This window comes from Ammospiza caudacuta, chromosome 9 (genome assembly GCF_027887145.1).
Source record: "Ammospiza caudacuta isolate bAmmCau1 chromosome 9, bAmmCau1.pri, whole genome shotgun sequence".
Lineage (NCBI taxonomy): Eukaryota > Metazoa > Chordata > Aves > Passeriformes > Passerellidae > Ammospiza > Ammospiza caudacuta.
The window spans coordinates 447,571-475,237 of NC_080601.1; the positions used below are offsets into that span (position 1 = coordinate 447,571).

Consider the following 27,667-nt stretch of genomic DNA (forward strand, 5'->3'; position numbering starts at 1 on the left):
TTCCATCTCATCCTCTTGGGCTGCAGCACCAAGAGCTTGGGCTCTGCATTCTGGGCTGGGTGCAGGGCTCTGGAACAAAAATGCTGAGGTTTCCTCCCCCCCAAAACCCATTGAAGCAGGGGGAAAATTGAGATGTTTGGTGTTTTTTCTTAATCACAAGAATCCATTCTGCTTCGCTTGGCCAAATGTGAGGATTTAAAGGGCTTGTCAGGATGCCTGGCTCTGGGGAAAGTGGCCATTTTTTCGTTTAGAAACAAACCCAAAATTGGGCGTTTGGATGCTCTGCTGACACTGAGCATAAGTCAGCAGCTTATTGTGGGGAGGAGGTTTAAACTCTTCTGCCCTGGCTGTGTTTTCTGGGGTGATGGGCATGATTACACCTGAATGTTTTCTCAGGCTTGCGCTGAAACACCTGAAGGTGCACAAAACACACCACAGCACCGTTTTTCTTGTCTAGGCACGAGACCTCTTCATCCCAGAGAGACTCTCCGTAGCAAAATAGCAGGAGAAATTAGAATTTCAGGCCCTTTCTGCGGTGACAGAGTTGTTAGGAGCTGTCTCCTGTGACACATCCATCAGTAAAAATAAAATAGGTGTAGCTGTGCCTTTGGAGCTCCTTCAGGAGGGTTCCCTTGTGTGGTGTTTTTGGGGTCTATATGTGGTATTTTTGGGGTCCCCAGATGAAGGAGGAATTGAGAATTTGACTCTAAGTGCTTAGAAGGCTAATTTATTATTTATATTTATTATTATTTATTTTATTTATTATATGTACTTACATTAAATAATGTTATACTAAACATTACGTTTAGTCACTGGGCATTGTATTGCATTGGGTGTTGTATTTACAGCAAGAATTGCTAGGAGAAGAAAATTCATCTGTAGTATCAAGGTGGTAATGGTTACGTTGCCTTGGGTTACTGCTTTTGAGAGTATTTTCTAACTCTTTTTAATCACTAATGAATCATGCAATTTTATGATTTTTTGGAGCATTTATAAGAGCTTAAATCAAAACCAAGGCAATTATTCCACTTCTGTCAATAATATTGCCAAATGCAGTCCTTATGGTAATCCCAAGAAAGACAGTTTACCGGATATCCCATTCTGGTGCTTGATTAAATGATGCCCCAATGAAGGCAGGAATGATGAATCTGACTCCATGTTCTCAGAAGGCTGATTTATTATTTTATGATACTATATTATATTAAAGAATGCTAAACTAAACTATACTAAAGAATACAGAAAGGATATTTACAGAAAGCTAAAAAGATAATAATGAAAACTTGTGACTCTTTCCAGAGTCCCAGCACAGCTTGGCCCTGATTGGCCAAAGAGTGAAAACAATTCACAGAAACACAATGAAACAATCACCTGTTGGATAAACAATCTCCAAACACATTGCACATGAGCACAACACAGGAGAAGCAAATGAGATCAGGATTGTTTTCCTTTTTCTGTGAGGCTTCTCAGCTTCCCAGGAGAAGAATCCTGGGTGAAGGGATTTTTCCAAAAAATACGACAGTGACACTTGGGGGAGCAGAAAGGGAAAAATGGGGCCTGTCCAGCAGGTGAACCCTGGTTTCCACGGCCAAGAGGACGTTGGAAGCAGAGCATTGATGTCCCGAGGGCTCCCCTGTGGCACAGCCTGCGCCCTGAGCCTGATGTAGGGACACTAGGTCACGTCTGTCTGTTCTGGGTTTGACGGTGCCTCTCTTGTTTGACAGGAGCCATGAAGCGCCCCGTGGCTGCTGCTGCCGCCCACCTCCTGCCCGCCCTGCTGCTCCTGGAGCTGGTCTCTCCAGGTAGGTCTGGGCCTGCTTCTCCCTGCTTGGGGCTGGGTGTGCAGCGTACAAAGGTGGAACTTGCTGTCTTTGTGGTGTGAAAAATGCCAATCACTTGGGTTTTTTTAATTTTAGAAGTTTAATAGTAACTAAATGGTTGAAAAATAGTAATTAATTAGAGTGGTAATAATTTGGACAATTAGGATTTAGGACAATACGAGACAATAAAAACAAAGAGTTATGGACAGTCCAGGCACCTCATTCTGGGCAAAATAAGCCCGAAAAAGGAGCCACATTAACAGAGGATAAAACCCTTAAAAGCAACAGCCTGTTGCATATTCCTACACCTCATCCATGATGCATAAATTCCATTCAAACCCAGGATTCTGTCTGGGCAGTGACAGCTTCTTCCTCTGAATCCTGACTGAGTCTTCAGGGCTGAGCGAGGCAGGAAGAAGTTCATTTCTTCTGCTAATGGAGCAATAAATTCTCTTTCTCTGAGACATCTGGGTGTCCTGTGACAGCTACCTGGTGGGAGTCCCTCACTCCCTTCTTAAAAAAATATCCCCCATACATAGCTACTATTTTAACATTTTGTTATAACCTAAAACTATATTTAACACACTACTTAAGAGAATTATTACAGCATAACTTTCTAACACAACACATACAATATTCATTTGAATATTTGCAAAAAGCCAGTCATAAAGTACACATTTTTCACAGTGGTCTCCTGGTGGATACATAACCAGAAGCTTGTTAGCTGTGTGGCAGCAGAATATCACTGGCAAGGCTCTCCCCCTGCTTTCAGCAGCAAAATGATGACTTGAACTGTGCTTAAATATGTGCTGGGGAGGGGGAAATAACTCCTGCCCAAGCTGCAAAAGCTCTTTTCTAATTCCAGCTGGGGGAAGGCAGGGTTTTGGGCCAGAAGAGCCTCCACAGGAAGTTTTCCCACTGATGCTCTGGGTCTTCCCTGGCACGGGGAGGGAGCTGGTGGGACAATGGCCTTTTGGTGTAGAAAATGTGCCTTTCGGGGCAGGTTTTGGCACATCACAGGATGCACAGGAGCTGTAAATGCGCAGCAAAGCCCCGTGAAATTTGGGATTGTTACATGACTTGCCTAACCCCCCTGGGTGCTGGTGTGGGGACAGGGTGCCTGTGTGGCTCTTGCTGATAAACAATAGCCAGAGTGTGTCCCTTTGATAGCGCCGTGCCCTTTGGAATAAAGGCTTTTTTTGCCCTCCTTTCCCCTGCTGAAGGCTGGAGATGGCTTGCCCAGATTGGCAGGCTGATGAGGCAGCCAGTGGATGACATTAGCTGTGAGTGACAGGCGCAGTCAATCTCCCTGCGGTGTCGGCTTGGATCAGGGAGAGCCTCGCTGGAGCTGCAGCTCCTCTGCAAAGGGAACAAACAAGAGAAAAAGCGAGTCCTTTACCTCCCTGAGAGGTCACTTGCCTCTCTGTCCCGTTGGAAGTGGGGCCTGCCTGCCCAGCTCCCTCCTAGCAGTGACAAACTGCACAGGCTTTGCATGGAGCCAGGGATTTGGGGGCTCTGCAGCCCAGCAGAATTCCAGCTCTTCTCTCCCAAACCCTGCCCAGGGCTTGGGCTGCCATCTCTCTGATAAGGAAGTGCTGGGCCTGGGACAGGGATGAGGGATGGGTGCCCTGCTATCACTGGTCAGGGCTGTGTACAAATCACAAATCTCATTGCATGGTTATGACAATGGGAAGATGCCACCAGCTCACATCCCAGGCAGCAGACCAAGAACTCAATGTTACAACTTACTTTATAAGTTTTTTGGCCAATCACACAGAGCAGAAGCACATTGACAGTATTTATAGCTGTATATATTCTGTATTGACAGTAGTTCTATCCAATCACCATAAGCACATGTACCTTTGGTTAAACAATGCTTGCTTATTTCAAGCACAATAATACCTGCTTGTGAGCTTTAAAACACAATGCACAGAGCTCCATTATTAAGCTTAGGACTTTCTAATATCTTGCTAGATCAACTTTTCTGTAGCTTAGAGAGTTATTATAGACAAGCGTTAATACACAGACCATTGTTCTATTTGTGATTTTCTACAATTTACATAATTTTTCTGCTGACCAATCTCATGGCTGCTGCTTAGCTCTAATCACCGTTCTGCTGTCTCTGAGGCCTGCCTTTTGCAGCTTTCCCAAAACCCTCTGATTTTGTAGATTCTCCCACCCTGCCACACATCCTGGGCACTGCAGGTGACGGAGCAGCTCTTCTAGGGAATTTGCAGGCAACCCCAAAAAGGGAGGAGATGAGAATGTTGACTCCATGTTCTCAGAAGGCTGATGTACTATTTTATGAGATATATTATATTTAAAATGCTATACTAAAGAATAAAAGATAGAACTTCATCAGAAGGCTATCAAAGAAAGGAATGAATAATAAAACCTTGTGCCTGCTCACAGCCTCCACACAAGTGGCAGTCATTGATCATCAAGTAAAAACAATTAACATGCTGGGTAAGCAGTTCTCCAGATCACATTCCAAAGCAGCAAAACATGGAGAAGCTGAAGCTGCCCAGGAGAAAAGATCCTAGTGAAAGGATTTTTCAGAAAATCTGTCTGTGGTGTGACGCTCTTGCCAGAAGGTTTTCAGAGCTCCTGGTGAAGCCATGGGAAAGTGGAGGCTGGGTGGGTTTGGAGTGTTTGCAGGAGGTTTTGGGACAGGTTTTGGGACAGGTTCAGCTCTGGGGTGGCAGGGGGGTCCCCCTGCTCCTGCCTGCAGGAGATGGGCAGAGATCTCCACCAGTCAAGGCCTCCCTGGAGCCTCCTCCTCTCCAGTTTCCCATCCCAGAGGAGACCCAGCTCTCTCAGCTCTCCATGGCCTCCTCTGGCAATCTGAGAGGGAAATTCCAGCTGTATCCTGGGATTTGCAGCCCAAAGCAGGGTCCTGCCCCCAGACCCTCCCTCAGCAGCCCCCAGGGCCAGGTCTCCCTGTTCCCAGAGCACACAGATCCTGGAAGCCTCCCAGCACCTGTTGCAGCTGGAATTGGAAAGTGCAGCTTATTTTTAGCGTGCTGGTGATATTAAGGGATGTGTTTTGAGACAGAAATGTTTTGCAGAAGCGAGTCCTGTGTGCCAAGGGCTGCTGGGGGTGTTTCAGCTCATTTTCCCCTCCCAGAGCCTGCTGGCCCCAGTGGCAGGCAGTGACAAGTGTGCTGCCAAGCCCCTGGAGATGCCCTCAGCTCCCAAATAACCCACTTTGTCAGGTTCCTTCCTATTTTCTTTCCAGGTGCTTAACTCCAGAGGCTGGGATTTAAATCTGCCTTTGCAACAGCGCTGCCTGCAGTGCTCTCCCATTTCTCAGGGTGTTTAACCAAGCTGGTGCCTCAGGAAAGAGGGCAGCGCTGAAAATCCCTGTCTCGTCACAGAGGGAGCCCTGGGGGAGCTCAGGCTGCTCCCCCATGTCTCCAGGAGCTGGTTTGGTGGGATGCATACCTGTGTTTGAGAGGTCTCAGGAGCATCTTGGCAGCTGGGCAGGCCAAGGGGCTGCTGAGGTTTGGTGTGCTCTGCTTTCCTGGGATGCTGAGCACACGCCACCAAACCTTCCTGGGAAATCACCGAGCGCTTTCCTCTCCCTGCACCTCTCTCCCCACAGCAGATCCCTCCTGGCTGCCTCTCTCCCTGCCTTTGTCACTCTCCTACGTGCTCTGCACTTGGCCCTGTCCCCTAATGAGGCTGCGGGCCAGGGGCAGGCCCGGAGAGGGAGTGGCGAGGAGCGAGCCCGGTGATTAGAGGTGAAAGGAGGCAATTAGAGGGAAAGGCAGCCCGGGGAAGGAGCACGGGGCTGTGCTGGGGTGCCTGACAAGGCGAAAGGCTCTCAGCTGTGGGAGCAAAGCAAAGCTACTAACTGTGGGCAAAAGCAGTAATTGATGCTCCCGGTCCCTGTGCTGTCGGCTTTCCCCCTCCCCTCTGCCTTTTGGAAAATACCAAATATCCAGAAAGGCTGGTGCAGGGAAGTGGCCCCCCTGCCAGCGAGCATTCCCAAGCCCTTCCCAGCCTTGGGAAATGTTGTGGTGTGATGGAATAGCCTGTCTCAGCTATCCCGGTTCCTTCCCCAGGTATGCCCATCACCTCTCACTTCCCCTCCCTTGCCCCTTGCTGAGTGCTGTCTGTCAATCTTGGCATTCCAGAAAGGGCGTTGTGTGACTGGCAAAGTTCAAAAGATGCCTTACACCCCTTGAGGGGCATTGGACCATCCAGGTGTCATTTGCCCCCTGAGACTTCCCTGCTTATCTGGTTGGTGGCTCCCTACTCCTTCCCTGCCCCTCTCCCTGGGAATGGAGCTGGTGCTGCATTCAGAGGCCTGTGGGCCAGAATAAAGCTCTGGATCCAAACCCTCCATCAGAACCGACTCCTTTCCTTCACTATCCCCTTAAAGCTTCTCCACAGAGGGAAACCTGAGGAGTGGCCCCTCTTAAGGAAGGAGGCTCCATCCTGACACCACCAGAGCTCCTGCAGGCCTGGCCTTGTCCCAAGGGCCCAGATACAACATCCAGCTGGCCAAAAGTGTCTGTGGGGTGAAACACCACACACCCAGCCAGCCAAAAGTGTCTGTGGGGTGAAACACCACACACCCAGCCGGCCCAAAGTGTCTCTGGGGTGAAACACCACACACCCAGCCGGCCCAAAGTGTCTCTGGGGTGAAACACCACACACCCAGCCAGCCAAAAGTGTCTGTGGGGTGAAACACCACACACCCAGCCGGCCCAAAGTGTCTGTGGGGTGAAACACCACACACCCAGCCGGCCCAAAGTGTCTGTGGGGTGAAACACCACACACCCAGCCAGCCAAAAGTGTCTGTGGGGTGAAACACCACACACCTAGCCGGCCAAAAGTGTCTGTGGGGTGAAACACCACACACCCAGCTGGCCAAAAGTGTCTGTGGGGTGAAACACCACACACCCAGCCAGCCCAAAGTGTCTGTGGGGTGAAACACCACACACCTAGCCGGCCAAAAGTATCTCTGAGGTGAAATCACCACAGCTGCCGCCCTGGGTCAAGCAGCAAGGCCCAGACGAGCCCAGGCACGTTCCATCTGACTATATTGGTGTTTAATTCCAGTATAATGCTACCCAATGTGGGGCAGCTCGATCCTGGGGATGGATCAGTCAGGGAAGAGACCCCTGAGGTGGCACCCTCACTTTTGCTGCAATATCCAGCTGGCCAAAGGTGTCTCTGAGCTGAAACCACCACAGCTGCCGCCCTTGGTCAAGCAGCAAGGCCCAGACCAGCCCAGGCACGTTCCATCCAGCAATATTGGTACTAAATTGGAAATAACTCCTTGTTTCTGTCCTCTTCCCAGGTCAGGGCAATCGCCTGCCCTACTTCATCAACTACTTCTTCGACACCTACCTGCTGATCAACGAGGACACACCTGTGGGTAAGTGGGATGGGCACTGGCTGCCACCACACCTTGGAAAAGCATGGAAGAGGAATGTTTTTCTTTTGATGGACAGATGGAGCTTTTCTTTCCCTGCTTTCTTTAGCTGGGGATTGGTTTTCAGTAAATGCAGAAATCGACCCTGGCTCTCAGTCCATTAAACTTATGGTCTTCAATCAGGGCTCCTGACTGGACTTTAATGGGGGAGGAATTGATTGGGAGGCTGGGATGGAGCCTCTGGAGGTCCCTTTCCCACCTGCAGCCCAAGCAGCACCTTCCTGAGGGAAGGGCTCTCTGCACCCACATCCCCTTCAGGGTTGCACTCCTATTTTGTCAGAAAATAGGGAGATTTCCTCCAGCCTTCCTTCCTCCATGAGACATTATGCCAGTCAAGTCGTTCTTGGAATTACTTTGGCAGTTGAATTTCTGTTTTTTTTTTTTTTTTTTTTTTAAACTTTGTGTTGCACCGTGTGCATGTATATAATTGACTCTTAAGAATATTGGCACCTTGAGATTTTGTTTCCGGAGGGAAATGTCAGCCTGGGAAGTGTTGACACACACAGTTGTTCCTGTGTTTCCTGCTGTTGGTAGGTGTTTTCTGAGTTAAGCTTTATTAACTTAAAAAAAAAAAAAAGTAGCATCTGGAAACACCTTTCTGATATCCTGAGTGTGAGGAGCAGAACTGTGTGTGGTGCCTGTTTCCTGGGGAAAAAACAAAAATGGTATTTTTTGAGGTCTGTTTGAGCGCCCATGGCTGCCTGCAGCATCCCCTCCCTGCAAAGCAGCAGCTCCCTGCCTGCTGCCTGCCGTGCCAAAAGGGATCTTAAGCAACAATTAAGAGATCATTCCCCCTCTAATCACTTACAAGAGTAAATTAGTCTTGTCAGGAGCTATTAAGACAGAGAGCTCAGAATTCATTAGGCGAGATTGGGCCAAGGGAGCTGCTGGCGCTGCCGCCGGTCCAGGCTGATTAATTTCTCCCAAAACATCATCAATGCCCATCTGTTTCATTTAGGTCTGGGGAGAGCAATTTTCAGGTGGACTGACCCTGTAGTCAGTTATTTCACCCAGAAGTAATGGGAACACACACACACACACGTACAGAGGGAGCTGGAGGTGGGAGCTCTGGGGAGGGAAATGTAGGAGAAGGAGGAGGATGAGGAGGAGGGAAGGGGATTGGTTGGGTTGTGGTGGCATGGGCAAGACATGGAGAGTCCATTCCAGTTGCCAGCAGCTCTGTCACCCTGTGTTTTACTTGGAAAATGGGAGCACTGTCTGGATGAAACCCCTTGGGAGAAGAGTACGGACGAGAGAGGGACTGTCCATCTCCATCCTGCTGCTGTTTGCCCCAAGCAGAATCATCCCAAGGGACATTTTGCATAATCCCAGACATTCCTAGAGCTGGGAAGGTGGCCCTGCTGCCACGGGGGTTTGCCAGCAGCTGGGTGTGCCATTCACATTCTCTGGAAAAATCTCTTCACCCAGGGTTTTTCTCTTGGGAAGCTGAGAAGCCTCAGAGAAAAATGAAAACAACAATTATCTCATTTGCTTCTCCTGTGTTGTGCTCATGTGGAATGTGTTTGGAGATTGTTTACCCACAGGTGATTGTTTCATTGGATTCTGCTGTGAGTTGTTTTCACTCTTTGGCCAATCAGGGCCAAGCTGTGTCAGGACTCTGGAAAGAGTCACGAGTTTTCATTATTACCTTTTAGCCTTCTGTAAGTATCCTTTCTGTATTCTTTAATATAGTATAGAATTCTTTAATACAATATAGTATAATAGAGTAATTAATTAACCTTTTGAGAACATGGAGTCTGATGCATCATTCCTGCCTTCATGACACAGGTGGTCCTGTGTCACTGTGATATTTTATGAAAATCCTTTCGCTAGGATTTCTTCCTGAGAAGCTGAGAAGCCTCAGAAAAGAAATGTAAACAATAATTATCTGATGGCTGCAGAATGTGCTCTGGAGATGGTTTACCAACAGGTGCAGCTTTGATTGGTTCCATGTGAATTGTTTCTACTTGATGACCAATCATGGTCCAGCTGTGTCAGATTCTCTGAGTTGGTCACGAGATTTTATTACTCTTTTTTTTTCTAGCCTTCTGATTAAATCCTTTCTTCTATTCTTTAGTATATAATTTTCTTTTAATATAATATATATCATAAAATAATAAATCAGCCTTCTGAAACATGGAGTCAAGATTCTCATCTCTTCCCTCGTCCTGGGGAAGAGATGCATTTGCAGTGGCTGGGAATGGGCAGGCAGCACTCCAGGCTCCTCCTGCTCAGGGTCCCTGCTGCTGCTGCTGCCAAAGGAGCCTCTTCTTAGCATAATGTAATGACTGCAGTCTAATTGCCCAGCAAATGGATTTGCTGTGAGCAGGACAGGAGTGGGGAAATGAAGATGATCCATCATGTCAGCTCCGTAAGTAGCCTTATAACCACCCAGCCTGGACTCGGCCAGGTTCAAGCTCTGAAAGCTTTCATGCCTCGACGCCTCGCAAAATGTGTGACAAAAGAGGCCCTTCAGACGAGGGCAGTTCCACTTCCCTCCATCCTAGCGAGAACGTTTTGGAATAATGTTGTCTTAGGAGAGTGGGAAGCGCTTCACCCACTGCACTGGAGGTGATAACATGCACGTGGCCCTGCCCTCAGGCCGTGCTGTATCGGGGGCACGGTCACCCAGGTGGGGACAGCATGTCCTGTTGGGTTTGTCAGGGCCCCAGGACGAGGTGAGAGGTGAGAATCTGACTCCATGTTCTCAGGAGGCTGATTTATTATTTTATGCTATATTATGCTATATTATGCTATGCTATGCTATGCTATGCTATGCTATGCTATGCTATAATATACTGTAACTATAACTAAACTAGATATACTATAACTATATATAAAAACTATATTAAAACTATGCTAAAGAATACAGAGGACTATACTATATTAATATATAGAATTATTTATATCATATAATGTCATATAATATCATATAATATTATAATTACATTACATTATATTATAATTACATTATATTATAATTACATTACATTACATTACACTACATTACATTATGCTATACCATAACTATATACTATAACTATAACTAAACTATATATACTATAACTATATATAAAAACTGTACTAAAACTATACTAAAGAATACAGAAAGGATACAGACAGAAGGCTTAACAGCAATGATAATGAAAATCTCGTGGCTGACTCCTCAGAGCCCAACACAGCTGATGGTGATTGGTCGTGAAGTAAAAAACAATTCACATGGAACCAATCAAACATGCACCTGTTGGTAAACACTTGCAATCCCAATCCTAACAAAATGAATTTACAAATCCTAACAAAAAGATTGGTTTCGCATGAAACCAATCAAACATGCACCTGTTGGTAAATGATCTCCAGCCACATTCCAAGGCAGCAAAACAGGGAGAAGCAAATGAGATAATATTTCCCTTCCCTTCCCTTCCCTTCCCTTCCCTTCCCTTCCCTTCCCTTCCCTTCCCTTCCCTTCCCTTCCCTTCCCTTCCCTTCCCTTCCCCTTTTTTCTTTATTTTTATTGGGATTGCAAGTGTCTGAGATGGTATTTTGCATTTAGATTTAGATATTTATTAGTTTTTTTATTTACATCACAGTCTTACAAGCTGTGAGTTTACACTATTTTTCTAACAAGCTACAAAACAATTCCTTATCTATCTTTACAAGTTTTTTTTAAGGAAAAACCATTTAATTAAGAAATTACACTGAAATTATTTTTAGTTTAACTCAATAACTAATCTCTTAAGCCAATAACTATCTCGTAATGCGGATCTTGTTTAATTACAAAATACTACTCAAGAACTGCTATTCAAAAAGCTACTACTCAAACTCATGAAGAAGGTGAAGAAGAAGAACTAGCTACCACCTTAAAATCTCAATCTTAGCTTTAGATATATTACTATATCCTAAAACTTTAAGTTTTCTACTACGCTTCTATTCAAACTACACACTTATAATTTCAGTTCTGTCAATTTTGGAAGCTTTCTCTACAGCCTCAGGTCAAATGCAGTGTTCTCTTGAGGGTCTTTGAGCACAGAAAATCTGAAATTCTCAGCATGCAGGGTTCCAGCAGCTGCCTCAGCACCACGAATTGCCCTGGGAGCGCGGAGAAGCCCCAAGTCAGCAGGTGCCGGGTCAGGAGCAGTGACAAAAGCAGTGAGCAGTGCCATGCCCAGTGACCTGGGCCGTGCCTGCTGCTCGCTTTCCCTTCCCTCTGGCTCTCCCAGGAGCCCTGGGCTGTGCTCTCCATCCTGGGGTGCACCGTGCTCAGGGAGATAGATGGATGGATGGGTGGATGGATGGATGGATGGATGGCTGACAGGGAATTTCATGGTTGCTCTGGGCAGCTTTTGCTGAGCTGGCAAACGCTGTCGTCAAGGATATTTCTGCGCTAAATTTGAATAGGCAGAGCTGAACCTTGCTCTTTGTAAGATCTACTTGAGAATGGGCTCTCCCTGTGCCCCTGCAGCTCAAGAGGAGTGGAGGACCACTGAGGAGTGGCTGCACTTTGGCGGCCACTAAAGGGTTTAGGTTGGTGTGTGACACCTCGTGCCTGCTGGGACACCATTACTTCACCATTATTTCACAATTATTTCACAAGAAAACCAAATAGGAGCGTGGTGTTCCACAGGCAGGGTGACTCCTCACGTGGATCTGAGGCAGCACATCCCTCTGATATTTGTGGATGATTTAATTTAATTCTCTGTCCTAGGCAAGGACTGGCCTGTGACCATGTTCACAGGGGTCTGAGGATGAGGGAAGAGACGAGGATCTGACTCCATGTTTCAGAAGGCTGATTTATTATTTTATGATCTATATTACATTAAAACTATACTAAAAGAATAGAAGAAAGGATTTCATCAGAAGGTTGGCTAAGAATTGAATAGTAAAGAATGATAACAAAGGTTTGTGTGCTGGAGAGACAGTCCGAGCCAGCTGACTGTGATTGGCCATTAATTAGAAACAACCACATGAGACCAATCCCAGATGCACCTGTTGAATTCCACAGCAGCAGATAACCATTGTTTGCATTTTGTTCCTGAGGCCTCTGAGCTTCTCAGGAGGAAAAATCCTAAGGAAAGGGTTTTCCATAAAGGATGTCTGTGACACTGGCCCAGAAGGATTTTCATCTCCAGGCTTCCATCCTGCACTCTGTGCCTGTCCCTTCCAAGGCAATCATCCCTTCCAACGCTGCTGCCTTTTGCACAGGGAGATGCTTTGGCACCCAGGACAGCTCCCTGGGCATGCTGGGCCACTCAAGCTGCTGCTGGAGATAATGGTTATCAGCGTGGCACCGAGCAGGGGCTCAACCTGCCTGATCCCACAGCTGTGCCCAGGCTCCTCTAGATGCATCACTGGGAGGAAAAAAAGGCAAAAAAAAAAAAAGATGCTGGCGCTCTGATCCCTGCCTGCTTCTGGGCTGATTAAATTGTCTCAGAGCTGGGAGATCCATTGTGAAAAACTCTAAATATTTGTTTTTAGAATTTTAAAAGTTTAACAGTAATAAAATGGTTATAAAAATAGTAATATAATTAAAGTAATACAAATTTGGACAATTAGAATTCAGGACAATACAAGATAATGAAAACAAAGAGTTATGGATAGTTTGGGTAACTCTTTCGGGGCAAAATAAGCTTGAGAAAGGACCCATGTTAACAGAGCATTGATTCCTAAAAGCAACAGCCTGTTGTATATTCATATACTTCATATATGATGTATAAATTCTGTTCAAACAAAGGATTTTGTTTGGTCAGTGTAAATTTTTTATTTTTAGTCTTAACAGAGTCTTCAGGGCTGAGCGAGGCAGGAAGAATTTGACAAGAGAGCAAAAAATTCTTTTTCTCTGAAAGATTTAGGTGTCCTGAGGCTACTATCTGGTGCGAGCCCTCTCTTAAAAAAATATCTTAGTATAGTTTCTATTTTAACATTGTATAATAGTATAGTTTCTATTTTAACCTTATGTTATAACCTGAAACTGTATTTAAGACACTGCTTAAGAAAATTAATTCAGCATAAGTTTCTAACATAACACATATAATATTCATTTGAATATTTGTGAAAAGCCAATCATAAAATACACATTTTTCACATCCATGCATGGGGCCGGCTTTGGGTGGATGGCTGTGTCATCTGAGCAGGGCAGGGCCACCAGACCCTGGTGGCACTTGGTCTGTGGCTGGTGACAGAACCTGGGCACCAGGTGTGTTGGCACTGACATGGGAGCTCTTCAGTGTTTATCTATCCCCCAATGGCTGTTTGCTGCCTAAAACCGAATTTTCAGGGCTCTTGAGAGCTCTCCAGAGGAGCAGCCTCATTTTTAAGCCTGCTGAAGACCCTAATGAGCAGCAATATTTGAGGAGAGCTCAAGGAGGGGATCTCAGCTCTCCCTTTATCTGTCATTTGAAGGCCCATTGATGAAATTACTTGTTGAGCTGTAGAAAGTACAGCATCTTTAATGAAAACTTAAGGCTGGAAAATTAGTTATTCCCAACATCAGGGAACTTAAGGTTTAAAAAAAAAAAGCAAAAAAAAAGCCCCCACTCCCACCCAAACCCTTAACCCTGCATCATTAAATTAATCACTTCATCAATCACTTAAACTTTCATATCTGCTTTGCTAATAGGCAGTAACATTAATGCTCGTGTTTGAGAAGGGGAAGAGGGAGAAGGAAGAAAGTATATTTGCAAAATGGACTCATTAACATGCCAGGGTAACCTTGCTCCCCATCAAACCACCCAGAGGTTTGATCTCAGCACCTTTTGAGCCCTGGCACGGGGGCCAGGCCCTTTCCAGGGAGAGGGAGAAAGATGTGGCAGCTGGGTAATGAGGGCTGGGGTGGTTTTTAGTGTCTGGGATGGCTTTAGCAGCGTTAATTATCTGTGCAGGGCGGGCTGTGCCCTGGTCCTTGTCACTCTGCAATGCCTGCGCTTGGATGCCTGCACTGCCCCAGCTCAGGAAAACATTCCAGGCTCATTGGAGGCATTAACATGGGTGGCAAAACTGAGAAAGAGCAGTGAGTCAGGCTTAACAAAGGGGAAAAAACACAGGAGGGGGGGAAAAAAAAGCACGTATGTATGGATAAGTGTGTATATATTCAAGCTAGGAGACATATATATATATATATATATATATATATATATATATATATATAATATTTATGTATAATATTTATATATAAAATATTTATATATATTTATATAAATAAAAATATATAAAATATTTATATATGTAATGTATAATTTTATATTAATATATAATATATTTTTATATTTATATATATTTATATGTTTATAGATATTTTAATTTATTTATATAGTTTTATATGTATATTTTATATATATTTATATAATGTATATCTTGATATTATATATTTATATACATTATATATTTATTTATTTTTATATATTATATTTATTTTTATATATGTATATATTTATATATTTATATATATTTTATATATATATATATAATTTATTTATTTATTTATTTATTTATTTATTTATTTATTTATGTGTGTGTATGTGTGTGTGTGTGTATCTTTTTGGAGGTATGCTATTAGCTAAGGGTCGTGCCCTGTTCTGGAGGGAAAGACTTGCATTTGCACACACTTATCATTTTATTTTTGGTGAGGAAGGTGAGCTGTGAAAAATCAGGGGGAAAAAAAGCCCTGGTTGCAAGCAGTGGTGAACATGCTTGTGTGTTTTGCCAGATCTGGAACTTGATGTTTTTGGGTGGTGTGATCTTAAAAAGGAAGGGATAAAACCCTAACCCTAACTCCTTTGCCCTCTGCTTCTAATGCTGGCACATGGGAGATCTCTGCAGTCTGCATCTGCCCCTGGATCCCTGGCAGTGCCCAGGGCCAGGCTGGAGGGGCTTGGAGCAGCCTGGGATGGTGGAAGGTGTCCCTGTCCATGGCACGGGGTGGAAAAAGACAATTTTGAAGCTCCCTTTCAACGCTTGAAGTTCCTTTTCCACGACACCCTCAACAACTCTTTTTATAGAATTTTCAGTCTAGTGAAGAAAACTTTCAGTGTCAACTTCTTCCTCTGAATCCTGAAAACATCTTCAGGGCTGAGCAAGGCAGGAAGAAGTTAGGTTTTTTTTGATAAATGAGTAATAAATTCTCTTTCTCTGAAAGATTTAGGTGTCCTGTGGCTGCTGTCTCATTCCTCACTTTTTAAAAAAAGTATCCTACATAGCACAGTTTCTATTTTAACATTATGTTACAACCTAAAATTATATTTAACGCACTACTTAAGAAAATTAATACAGCATAACTTTCTAACAGAACACATATAATATTCATTTTAATATTTACCAAATGCCAGTCATAAAATATGCATTTTTCACAGGTGCATTGATGGCTTTTGAATTAACTGTAGCCATCAGGAGGGGGGAAAGGAAGCCTTGTTGGACAACTCTGAAAACATCTGCTCCGTTTGCAGCGCTGGTCAGGGCAGTGAAAAGAGCTCTGTGAGCTCCCTCTCTTAAAGATTTATTAATATTGCTGGGTACACGAGGGGGAAAGATTTCAACCACTTGACATTTAATGGTTAGTAACTCAATTTTATTCCATTCATCTGCATGGCTTTGTCAGGCGCCTGCTCTGGTATTGTATCACAGAGGTTGTCTTGCTGCCTGTGAGCAATTAGGAGGGTGATTTGGTACCTGGATCTGGAGAAACCTCTTTATTTTTCCTTTCTAATTGATTATTAGCTTCGAGGTGAGAGCTGGTGTCGTGGAACATAACATCCTTTCATAAACAGGGATGTGGTGGCTTTGCTCGCTCTGCTGTTTTGGTTTTTCAAGCAGTTAATTTGAAAAGAAGAGGAGGGGGGGAGAGAAAAAGATTTTGAAATGCAGAAAGTCCAAGGGAGATGAACAATTTGGGGTATGGAGAGAAACGAGGAGCATCCTCCCAGGCAGAGATTAATGGTTGTTACTAATGATTTTGGGAAGTAGAGGGGAAGGAATAAGATGTGGCAGAAGACTGTAAAATAAGCACCAGCCCTGCAGAAAAGCCTGACTCTGGAAATGCACCTTTTCCCACACGACAGCAGCATCAAATTAAACACATCCTGCTGGAAAAAGCAGCATTTCCCTGCCAAGGAGTTCTGCTGTGTGTGGTGAGGCAAGAAGTGAGGGGAACACAGAGAAAGCACCATCCTGCCTCCACATCTCTGCCAGCAGCTTTCCTAGGGGCATGAAGCGTGGGGAGAAAATAATAATAATAATAATAATAATAATAATAATAATAATAATAATAATAATAATAATAACTGCCTAACAATAAACTGTAATAATAATAAATTATATTATTTATTAATAATAATAAATAATAAAATAATAGTTAAAACCCCCAAAAATAATAAGACTACCCCCCAAAAAAAAAAAAACAAAAAGACCCCAAAAAGCCCCACACCCACAAATAAATCCCACAAAAAACCCCCACAAAAACCCAACAAACAAACAAACAACAAAAAAACCCCAAACAAAAAACAATACAAAAACACACACACCCAAAAAAAAAAAACAAAAACAACAAAAATGCCCAAAAAGAACAATCTCCCAGGATTTGCAAGTTGCTTTCTGCCGTGGAAAAACTGTGCTCCCATCAGGTGCAGAGTGAGGAGCGAGAGCTTGCAGAGAGCACCAGCCTGAAGTTGTTGCCCGCCTGCTTTCCCCTGAAAGAGGCAGAAATTGAGGCTCTGTATGGGGGGAAAAAAAATTAAATCCCAATCTGGTTTCATCACACTGCAACAGGGTGATCTGACGGAGCCATGGACATTGGCAGCATCCGGGAAATTCACAGAACAGTGGCAGGAGAGTGAATTTCATTGGGGCTGGAGTGCTCCACAAGCAGATAAAGGTGGGAAAATGTCTCCTAGGAGAGAGGGGAGGCCTCCATGGACTTAAAACCAGGACTTTGATTTTGCATTCCAATTTGTAAGTTGGGGTTGTGATTTTTTAAATTTTTTATTTCTCTGGTCAGTTCATCTCAAAAGCCAAAATCGCTGTGCTTGGCGTGGGCACAATTCCACCGTAAAATCAGCTGGAATCTGTTGGAATCCAGCTGGAAACAGCTGGAATCTGGCATCCAGCGGTGGCAATCCCCCCTGCAGCCCCCAGGACCAGCAAATTGTGGTTTGCTCTTGGTGTATCCAGCACCCAGTGCTGCTGTCCAGGGAGCTTTCGCTGGGACGCTGCTCCCAGGGGTGGAAAATGCTCTCTAAAAGAAGCTTTCCTGTCATGGATCTGCACACAGCCTCTTCTGAACAAGGTGCAGGGTCAGTATTTGCGGGTGGCAGGTCCTTTGCCAGGCAGGGCTCATCCCTGCTTTCCATGAAACCGTGCGCAAGTGGCCCCAGGTGCTTGGATAATGGCATCCTTAATTGTGCTCTGAAGGAGATAACTCCTTATCTGGCAGCCTGACATCTTTATTGTTATTAATGCGTGAATAACGCACTGTGCTGGGAGTTTTGTGCATCACTTTGGCAGCAAATGTTTTCCTTTTGTGTTCGCTGGTGCCTGGTGCTCTGCCGCCCGTGGGATTCCCAAGGGTGGGGAATCCCAGAGGTCCAGGAATGCTGCCCCTACTCCTTCCCTTATCAGATGGTCACTCCATTTAATTGCCCTGCAGCTCTTCCTCTTTATTTCTGCTGTGGGTGGAGGTGGTGGGGAGCAATTCCTCTGCCGGCTCTGCAGTTTGTTGGGACGTGGAGCACCTGGGACCATCAGTCAGATGGGGATTGGGATTTTGGGGTGCAGGCGGGGATGGGGAGGCCTGGGACGCTGTGGGCACGGGCGCAGGTGCCCGTGGGGCTGGGGGGGCTCTGCAGGGGCTGGAGGTGTCCCTTGGAGCCGGTAGGGAAAGGGAAGGAGGGTGGGAGGCAGCTGCAATCTGTCGAGTCCACGAGAAGCAGCTTCCGTGCTGTAACTTGCTATTGAACAGGATAACAAGGTCAATAATGCCTTTGCCTGGGAGAGCTTCAGCCAGCACTTCTATCAAAACCAATATTAATTTTCACTAATTAGGAGCTGCAGCTAATGAGTGTCACAGCTAATTTCCCTCATCCATAACGAGGGAGAGGAGGGGGTCAGAGCCTGCAGATCTGCCTCCTCTCTGCTCCCCCTTTCCTCCTGGCCCAACATGTGTTTGTCACCTGGGTGTTGGGTGTCTGCAGGGACGTGGCAATGTGTGTGTGGAGCACAGGAGTGCTTTGGGAAGGCAGGGAAGGGGAGATGCACTGTGCAGCAGGTGTTGGATGCTGCAGTGAGGGGAGGGAAAAAGAGCTTGGAAGGATGTGCAAGGGAGAGAAAAGGATGCCTGTTGTCCTGAAGGGGAAGTTGGAGTGTTTTCTCTTGAAACTTTAATTTCAGAATTTATTGTGTGTTTTATTATCCCTGTTCCCTTCCAGACCTGTTACCCACTCAGATCAGCCTGGAAGGCACCAAACAGTGAAACAGTGAGTTTGTCACCATCCATAGTCTTGTGACTCACCCTAGAGGGTCTTTCTCTTGCCTTTGACCCTGGGACAAGCTGGACAGGTGTTGAAAATGTTTTTGGGGGGTGAATTTTAGTGTGCAGATACCTTTGGTGCTGTGCAGGTCGTTGTCCCACACAGGTCAGAGGCAGGAGCATTGTCACAGACATATTTTATGAAAAAACACTTTTGCTAGGATTTTTTCTCCTGAGAAGCTGAGAAGCCTCAGAGGAAAAGAAAAACAATGATTATCTGCTGCTGTGGAATGCAACAGGTGCATCTGTGATTGGTCCATGTTGGTTGTTTCTAATTAATGGCCAATCACAGTCAGCTGGCTCGGACTCTCTGGCCAGTCACAAGATTTTCTTATAATTCCATTCCTTTCTTTTCCTTGCTAGCCTTCTGATGAAATCCTTCTAGTCTTTTAGTATAGTTTTAATATATAATTTTCTTTTAATATAATATATATCATAAAATAACAAATCAGCCTTCTGAACCACGGAGCCAAGACTCTCATCTCTTCCCTCGTCCTGGGACCCCTGTGAGCACCACCACAGAGCATTCTGTGGATGTTGCCAAGAGAAAGCAAACTCCTGATTTGGAATTACCCCTGTTTGGCTTGTAAACTCGATCTGATGGCTCAGACAAGGGGAGAAAGGGCACAGTGAACATGTGAAACATCTCTGAGACATCTTTATAGTCTGCGCTTTGCAAACAAGCCGGAGCCTCAGAATTATCCACAGGGATTATTGCCTTAAATAAGAATACACCAGAGAAATCTGTGGGCTGCTGTCAGACAGCCCGTGGTTAGGGAAGGCTGGAACTGACTGAATAAATGATTCACTGGTTCTACTCACTGGTGTTGCCCTGAGTGTAAAGCCCAGGAGCCTTCCCTGTCGGGACTGATCTGTTCCGCGAGCAGCACGCGCACCGCCAGCCCGTCCTGATGTGCTGCTGGAGAGCTTTTGCCTCCTCCAGGGGATCTTCCCCAACAGACACGCTCCTCTTTGGGGTGTCTGGGGCCTTGAGAACGGGCTCGGCAGAGGAGAGCCTCTCCTGGAAAGCAGCTGATCCCAGAGCATCCTTTTGGGGCATCCCAAGGTGTGGAGCTGCTCGTGGGCCCGGCTCTCGTCCCTGCCCACAGTGAGCTGTGCCTCCAGGGCTGTTCTCCAGCTGCCCAGCTCATCCTGCTTTGGGCAGCTTTATTTGACTTTTTGTCTTTTTATTGTGGGCCTGGAATTGCCATCCAGCCCACAGCAGCTCCTGCAAGGTGTTTTCCCTCTGCCTGCTCCAGGACTCGCTGCACCCTTAAATGCCTGGAGTTGTTATTCCTCAGCAGCTCCTCCTGTGTCTGTCATCAGCCTCACTGGGGAGGGGAGAATATATAAAAATAAATAATTATTATTTATAATTTATTTATTATAGCACAAATATATATATTTATTATATATAATTCCAAATATATTTATATTTATTATATATAATTATGTATATTTATTATATATAATTCTGAATAAATATATGCTTATTATATATAATTCCAAATATATTTATATTTATTATATATCATTCTAAATAAATATATATTAATTATTTATAATTCTAAATAAATATATATTTATTATATATCATTCTAAATAAATATATTTATTATTTATAATTCTATTCATTGTAGAATATATTATTATATAATAAATAATCATTTTATAATACATTATTATATGATAAATATATATAATATATAATAAATATATATTATAAAATATATGAAGATTGTAGTTATATATTGTATAATACATTACTATACAATAAATACATATAAATAAATGTTTAAAATTATATAAAATATATACAAAATAGTATATATTTCTATAGATAGTATATATATTTCTATATATAAATAGATATAAGCATATATATTATATAATGTAAATATATATTATATTGTATTATATTTTTGTATATATACAAAAATATAATATATATAAATATAATATATATACATATGAGTTTAGTTATTATATATATAGTTATAGTTATAGTTATAGTTATAGTTATAGTTATAGTTATAGTTATAGTTATAGTTATAGTTATAGTTATATTATAAATAAACTTATCCCACAGCCATCCCAAAACCTGAAAGAGAAGCAGGGGTTTTGTATGAGAAATACCTGGGGTGATGGAGCCCCCCAGGGTCTCTCTTTTCTCCTCTTTTTTTTTCTTGTGGAAAGAGTCAAACTGGTTCTAAAGCAGATTCTTCATGACTATCTCATATTGGTACAGGTATTAAGTTGGTTATGAATTTCTTGCACTTTCACTCCTAGGAAAATCCTTTCCTTATTCCTTTTGCGTTCACTCTTGATTGATAAGGTTTATTATCACTCTTTAATAAGCACAGATACAATCTCAGCCCAAATTTGAGGTATTTATGGGAGTTACTAGGCCAGGGAATCTGCATCCTGCCAAGAACAAGGGCTAGAATAAAGGACAACCTTTAAAAAAGGGTTTAAAAAAAAAAAAAAAAAGAAGAATGGCTCTCTTTTAATGGGAAGGAGGAAAAAAAGGTGCATTTATTGCTGATGGCAGCTCACAAAGCAACGTTGCATGGAAGTGCTTGTGAAATGTATTTATTTGGCGGGGTTTTTTTTGGACTGGTGGAATGAATTTATTTGGGGTTGGACTGGTGGAATGAATTTATTTGGGGGGGTTTTTTTTGAGGTTTTTAGCTGTGTCTCATCCCATGGGGATTGGCAGCCTCTGGGGCCTCTCATCTCTCAGCTGTGATGCACCAAGACTCCTTTAGGGAGATCCATAAAGTCCTTCAGTGGGGCCAAGGGGCTGGAAATCAATTTTAGGTGAAAAGAGCAGGGAGGGCTTTCTTCATCCAAGAAATGGTTCAATAACACCGGAAAAGTTCAGCTCTACAAGAGGCTGGATTGGCATGGGAGCTGGAGCTGCTGCTCCAAAGGGGCTGGAAAAAAATGGATGTGTGTGACATCTGTGTACATGTAGCAGGGAGATGCTGAATTTGGTGGTCAATGCCCATTTCTCCCCCAATCAAGTCTTCACTCTGAGCAATTGAAAGAAAAAAGCCTAAAACTGGGACTCACTGGCTCACTTTCCTCTTCATAAATTTCCACTTTTAGAACAGTCTGTGAAACCTCAGTGATTGCTTTCTTTTTGCTTTCAAACAAGCCAGCAGCTGGGACTGAGCGTGGAGTTCTGTGTTCAGTTTGGATTTTTAGATGTGATTTGCTTTTCCATGTGACTGAAGGAGGTTTTTTTGAGCACTGGCTGATCTGGACACTGTGTGAGGAGGGGTGTGCAGGCCTTTTTTTGTTTATTTTTAAATGTGATTTGCTTTTCCATGTGACTCGGGGGTGTTTTTTTGAGCACTGGCTGATGTGGGCACTGTGTGAGGAGGGCTGTGCAGGCTCAGCCACCCCTTGCAGCTCTGACCCAGCCTGCAGAAAGAGCAGCCAGGCTCTCACAGGCCACCTTGGACAGGGGAATCATGGAATTCTAAAATGGTTTGGGTTAGGACATCTCATATATCACCGTTACATATATGTAAAACCTTAGAAAAGCCTTACAAAATCAGACCTTGCTATTCCAGCTAAGGTAGCTACTAGCCCGAGAAGTTCCTTTGAGAATAGAATCATAAGAATAAAAACCAATCTCTTCTGTGAGAAAACAGTTTGCACCTATATTAATAAAAATATCCAGTGAGAAATAGTGAGGAAAAAAAAGTAAACATTTGTGATGGTGTTCACAGGGGCTTTTGGTCAAGGGAAGAGATGAGGACCTGACTCCATGTTTCAGAAGGCTGATTTATTATTTCATGATATATGTTACATTAAAACTGTACTAAAAGAATAGAAGAAATGATTTCATCAGAAGGCCAGCTAAGAATAGGAAAAGAAAGAATGATAACAAAGGCTTGTGTCTCGGACAGAGAGTCCGAGCCAGCTGGGCTGTGATTGGCCATTAATTACAAACACCCAACATGGGCCAATCCCAGATGCACCTGTTGCATTCCACAACAGCAGATAACCATTGTTTACATTTTGTTCCTGAGGCCTCCCAGCTTCTCAGGAGGAAAAATCCTAAGAAAAGGGTTTTTCATAAAAGATGTCTGTGACAAACGTTATCTAGAAAGAAAAAAAATTAATAAACACACACACTGAGCACTGCCAACCAATAAACTGTCAGTAATTTGCTGACCTATTAAATTCAAACACAGGTACATTTTAATACCATATAAAAATAATCTGTGTATAATAAAGATTCAGCTACTCTACATGAAGAAACAAGATTTTGTCCACCTCTATCACAGCACTGGAGCAGCTGTTGAGTGCTTCTTTGGGAAGCTGAGGCAGGCTGGATGCTGTGTGTTCGTGTGAGGATGTGTTTTTGTGCAGGTGCCTCCACAACCCCTCGGAAGGCTCTTTCCAGAGGCAGATTCCATTCCATCAAAATGCAAAGGCATTCCCACCTGACCACGGTGACCATTTCTGTGGGGTGAGCTGCCAGTTGCCAGCACTCAGAGCGACAGTTGTAGGAGCAATTAGTGAGAAATCCTGGGCCTGAAATATGTTTTTAATAAACCATTCACTGGGTATATTCAAATAACAAATAGATTCCTGCAAAGCCGAGTCTATTTGCAGACAACTCGCAAATGAGAAAGGCTAAATTAATTGAATGCCCCAGCCACTGGGGATAATGGTCCAGCTGTAACAGAGCTCTCCAGATGTTTGTTTGCAGAAGAGTGTGCTTTCATAGGAGAAGAAAAAACACTCGTGGGTGTATTAACTCAGAAACAAGTTCACAGCTGTGTGCTCGCGCGCTCTGCCTCGCTCTGCCGCCAGCCGCTGTGCAGCTCTGCTCCAAGGCTTCCTCCCGCCATAAACAGCCTCTTTATTTCTCACTCATTGTCCTCCTGGCCGTGTTTAGACATCTGTGACGTGCAGAGTGAGGCAGTGGCGCTGTGAGAGCCTCCTGGGCTTGGGCAGGGATCAGCCCTGCCGTGCTCCAGGCTGTGAGTGCGGCTGGACCGCGGCTGCTCGCACCTCGGACTGCTGGGCCTGGCTTCTCCCTGCCTTTGGGGTGGGTTTGCTGCACAGGACCAGGGGCTGGAGCTCTATGAGGCTGGTGGGAGCTCTCAGGGAGGAGTGGGAGAGCCTTGGTCACTGGGTTGGATTTAATTCCATCTAAAGACTGGAGCTTTGCCCGACTTGGCTTTATCAGCGCGCTGGAGCCATCAGGTCTCCATCCATTTCCCTGGGCCCTGTTTTGTCCCTGTTTGGCTTCTCCCTGGGTTTGGGGAGGGTTTGCTGCACAGGACCAGAGGCTGGAGCTGTATGAGGCTGGTGGGAGCTCTCAGGGACGAGTGGGAGAGCCTTGGTCACTGGGTTGGATTTAATTCCATCTAAAGACTGGAGCTTTGCCCGACTTGGCTTTATCAGCGCGCTGGAGCCATCAGGTCTCCATCCATTTCCCTGGGCCCTGTTTTGTCCCTGTTTGGCTTCTCCCTGGCTTTGGGGTGGGTTTGCTGCACAGGACCAGGGGCTGGAGCTCTATGAGGCTGGTGGGAGCTCTCAGGGACGAGTGGGAGAGCCTTGGTCACTGGGTTGGATTTAATTCCATCTAAAGACTGGAGCTTTGCCTGACTTGGCTTTATCAGCGCGCTGGAGCCATCAGCTCTCCATCCATTTCCCTGGGCCCTGTTTTGTCCCTGTTTGGCTTCTCCCTGGCTTTGGGGTGGGTTTGCTGCACAGGACCAGGGGCTGGAGCTCTATGAGGCTGGTGGGAGCTCTCAGGGATGAGTGGGAGAGCTTTGGTCATCAGGTTATGTTTAATTTCACCTAAAGACTGCAGCTTTGCCTGGTTTCTCCCAGAGGAGCTTGGCTTTATCAGCACACTGGAGCCACCAGTGCAGCGCTCCCCATCCATTTCCCTTTGCTCATGTTTGGCTTTTCCCTGGGTTTGGGGTGGGTTTGCTGCACAGGACCAGAGACTGGGAGCTGTCTGAGGCTGGTGGGAGCTCACAGGGATGAGTGGGAGAGCCTTGGGCTAGGTTTAATTCCACCTAAACACTGGAGCTTTGGCTGACTTCTCTGGAAGGAGCTTGGCTTTATCAGCACACTGGAGCCATCAGCTCCCCATCCATTTCCCTGGGCCCTGTTTTGTCCCTGTTTGGCTTCTCCCTGGCTTTGGGGTGGGTTTGCTGCACAGGACCAGAGGCTGGAGCTGTATGAGGCTGGTGGGAGCTCTCAGGGATGAGTGGGAGAGCCTTGGTCACTGGGTTGGATTTAATTCCATCCAAAGACTGCAGCTTTGCCTGACTTGGCTTTATCAGCACACTGGAACCACCAGTGCAGCACTCTCCATGCATATCCTGGGTCCTGTTTTGTCCCTGTTTGGCTTTTCACTGGTTTTGGGTGGGTTTGCTGCACAGAACCATAGATTGGAGATGTATGAGGCTGATGGGAGCTCTCAGGGATGAGTGGGACAGCCTTGGTCACTGGGTTAGGTTTAATTCTATCCAAAGACTGCAGCTTTGCCTGGTTTCTCCCAGAGGAGCTTGGCTTTATCAGCACACTGGAGCCACCAGTGCAGCGCTCCCCATCCATTTCCCTTTGTTCTTGTTTGGCTTTTCCCTGATTTTGGGGTGGGTTTGCTGCACAGGACCAGAGATTGGGAGCTCACAGGGATGAGTGGGACAGCCTTGGTCACTGGGTTATGTTTAATTCCATCTAAAGACTGCAGCTTTGCCCAACTTCTCCCAGAGGAGCTTGTCTTTATCAGCACACTGGAGCCACCAGTGCAGCGCTCCCCATCCATTTCCCTGGGCCCTGTTTTGTTCCTGCTGCTGAGCAGGCCAAGCTGGTAGTGGAGCCCTGTAGCTGAGGTGCTCCATTACTCACAGGGAGGGGACAATGGGACGTGGGGCTGCTCCTCAATGTCTCTGCACGTCGGCCTCATTAATAACCAGCGGCTCCTAAATAGCCTCATTCATCAACAGGCAATTTACTGCGTGCCCTGCCGGGGCTGCAGATAAGCTCCTGCCTCACACAGCACCTGCCAAGGGTCCCCACACCTCCTCTGTGGCATTTCAGAGGGACAAAGAGGGAGGCATGGGAGGAAATTCTCTGTCTGAGACATCGCCAGGCCCAGGAGCCTGGAGGAGCTGGGTTGATGGGCTGCAGGTGTCTGTCATCTTTGAGGAGAGACTTCTGAGGTCCTCTTGGTTCTCTCAAAGGTTTTGTTGCTTTCATTGTGGCTGCCCCATCTCTGGAAGTGTCCAAGGCAAGGCTGGACAGGGCTTGGAGCAATTTGGGATTGTGGAAGGTGTCCCTGGAGCAAAGTGGTCTGTAAGGTCCCTTGCAACTCAAATCCTGCCGCGACTCCATGGTGTAAGGAGGAAGATGTAGGGGGATAGAATACAAGAAAATAAAGATAGTGTAGAGAGTAATCTCACCCCTAAGGAGTTGCAGCTGGGAGAATTATCCAAGATCAGGAGCAGGCCTGACTTTAGCAGGCCACAGCTGCAAACAGTGAGAAGAAGAGTCTATAAAAGAGGGGGGTGGGGTTGAGAAGGGAACTGGGGTCAGTTGGCTGCTTTGAGAAGAAAGAGTCAGTGCTCTGAGAGCTGCCCATGAGACACACCAAGAAGGTTTGGAACTTTTGAGATAAGGAGACCACACCAAGAAGGTATGAAACTTTTGAGATAAGGAGACAACAGCATGGAACCCCTGCAATAGGATGACAACAGGAGGAGGAAATGTGACCTTTCCAAAACCGTCTCCCTTGTGTTTCTGATTCCTGCCCCGTTGCTCAAGCCCTGCTTTTGCTGCAGCCGTATCTTGGAGATCAGGAGGCACTAACTCAACCCTGGGGAGATAAATCCGGAAGGGATTTCGCTGCATCTCCATTATAACGAGGCAGAATTCATCACCCAGCGCATGTTGTGAAACCTCAGAGAGTTACGGTGACAGCCCAAGGCCGGCTCACTCGCGGAGCTGAGATCTGCAGACAAACCTGACCGCTGGCTCCATTTCCTCTGCCTTGGCGATGTTAGGGAAATCAATCCACAGGCACCACAGGTTTATGTCCAAAAACGAGACAGAGGAGTCCTTTTTTGGCTTTATTCGAATACAGGGAGAGGCCATGGGCATTTCCCTGGGATCTCTCAAATTTTTGGAGGACGTAGCCTCCTTTTTATCCCAATTTTCCAGCTGCATTTCCCTTCTCTCTTTCCCCACTGGCTGAGGCACTTGAGAGGTTCAGACTTCCCAAAACACCTGATCCCAAAGATTCCCCTCTAATGTACAACCCTCCCTTTTAATTTTTAATTCTTATGGAATTTAGGGGGTTTTCTTCCCCATTGTTTCTTTCATCTTTCAATGTCTTAATTTCATTGATCAGCAAACCTAAAGTTTATTTGTAAAAGCAAATCTCTTTTTCCATTTATCAATCAGTGGACCCCTTCCCATTGTTACTTTTCTCTCCCAGTGCTGGTTTTATCTCCCAGCAGGGCTAGTTTTATCTACCCCAGCTTGCTTGTGAAGGCAAACCCACAATTCCTCTCAGGAATAGTGGATTTGGATGCTGGTACCCCATCCAGCTTTGGAGCCAAACACCCTGTGCTATTTGGGCTGAGCACGGCTGGGTTTTTGTTCCCCCGAGCCATTCAGAGAGCAGAGCAGCTGGGCAGGAGCTGTAGCACGAGAGGAGGGTTTGTATTCCCCGTGAGAGTGAGAGCTTTGGGGACGGCTCAGCTTTTGTGAGGCGCAGATGAGATTTCAAGCGAGACGCGAATGAACGCCCTTCCCTCGCGCAAAGTGGAATCTGCTGACATGTTCGTTTCGTTGCCGGTTTTGGTTTTTTTGCCTCTCCCCCCCATTCACGTTGATCAGCTCCTCAGCTTG

General features: G+C 45.3%; 1 protein-coding gene across 1 annotated transcript in view; it reads left to right on the forward strand.

Moving 5' to 3' along the window:
* CDH23 (cadherin related 23) overlaps nucleotides 1-27,667 on the forward strand; it is a 223,341-nt gene that overhangs the window by 10,431 nt on the left and 185,243 nt on the right. The window contains 3 exon segments of the mRNA XM_058810630.1: nucleotides 1,722-1,799; nucleotides 4,549-4,681; nucleotides 7,022-7,206. Of these exon segments, the coding sequence (XP_058666613.1) occupies nucleotides 1,722-1,799; nucleotides 4,549-4,681; nucleotides 7,022-7,206 (396 nt within the window).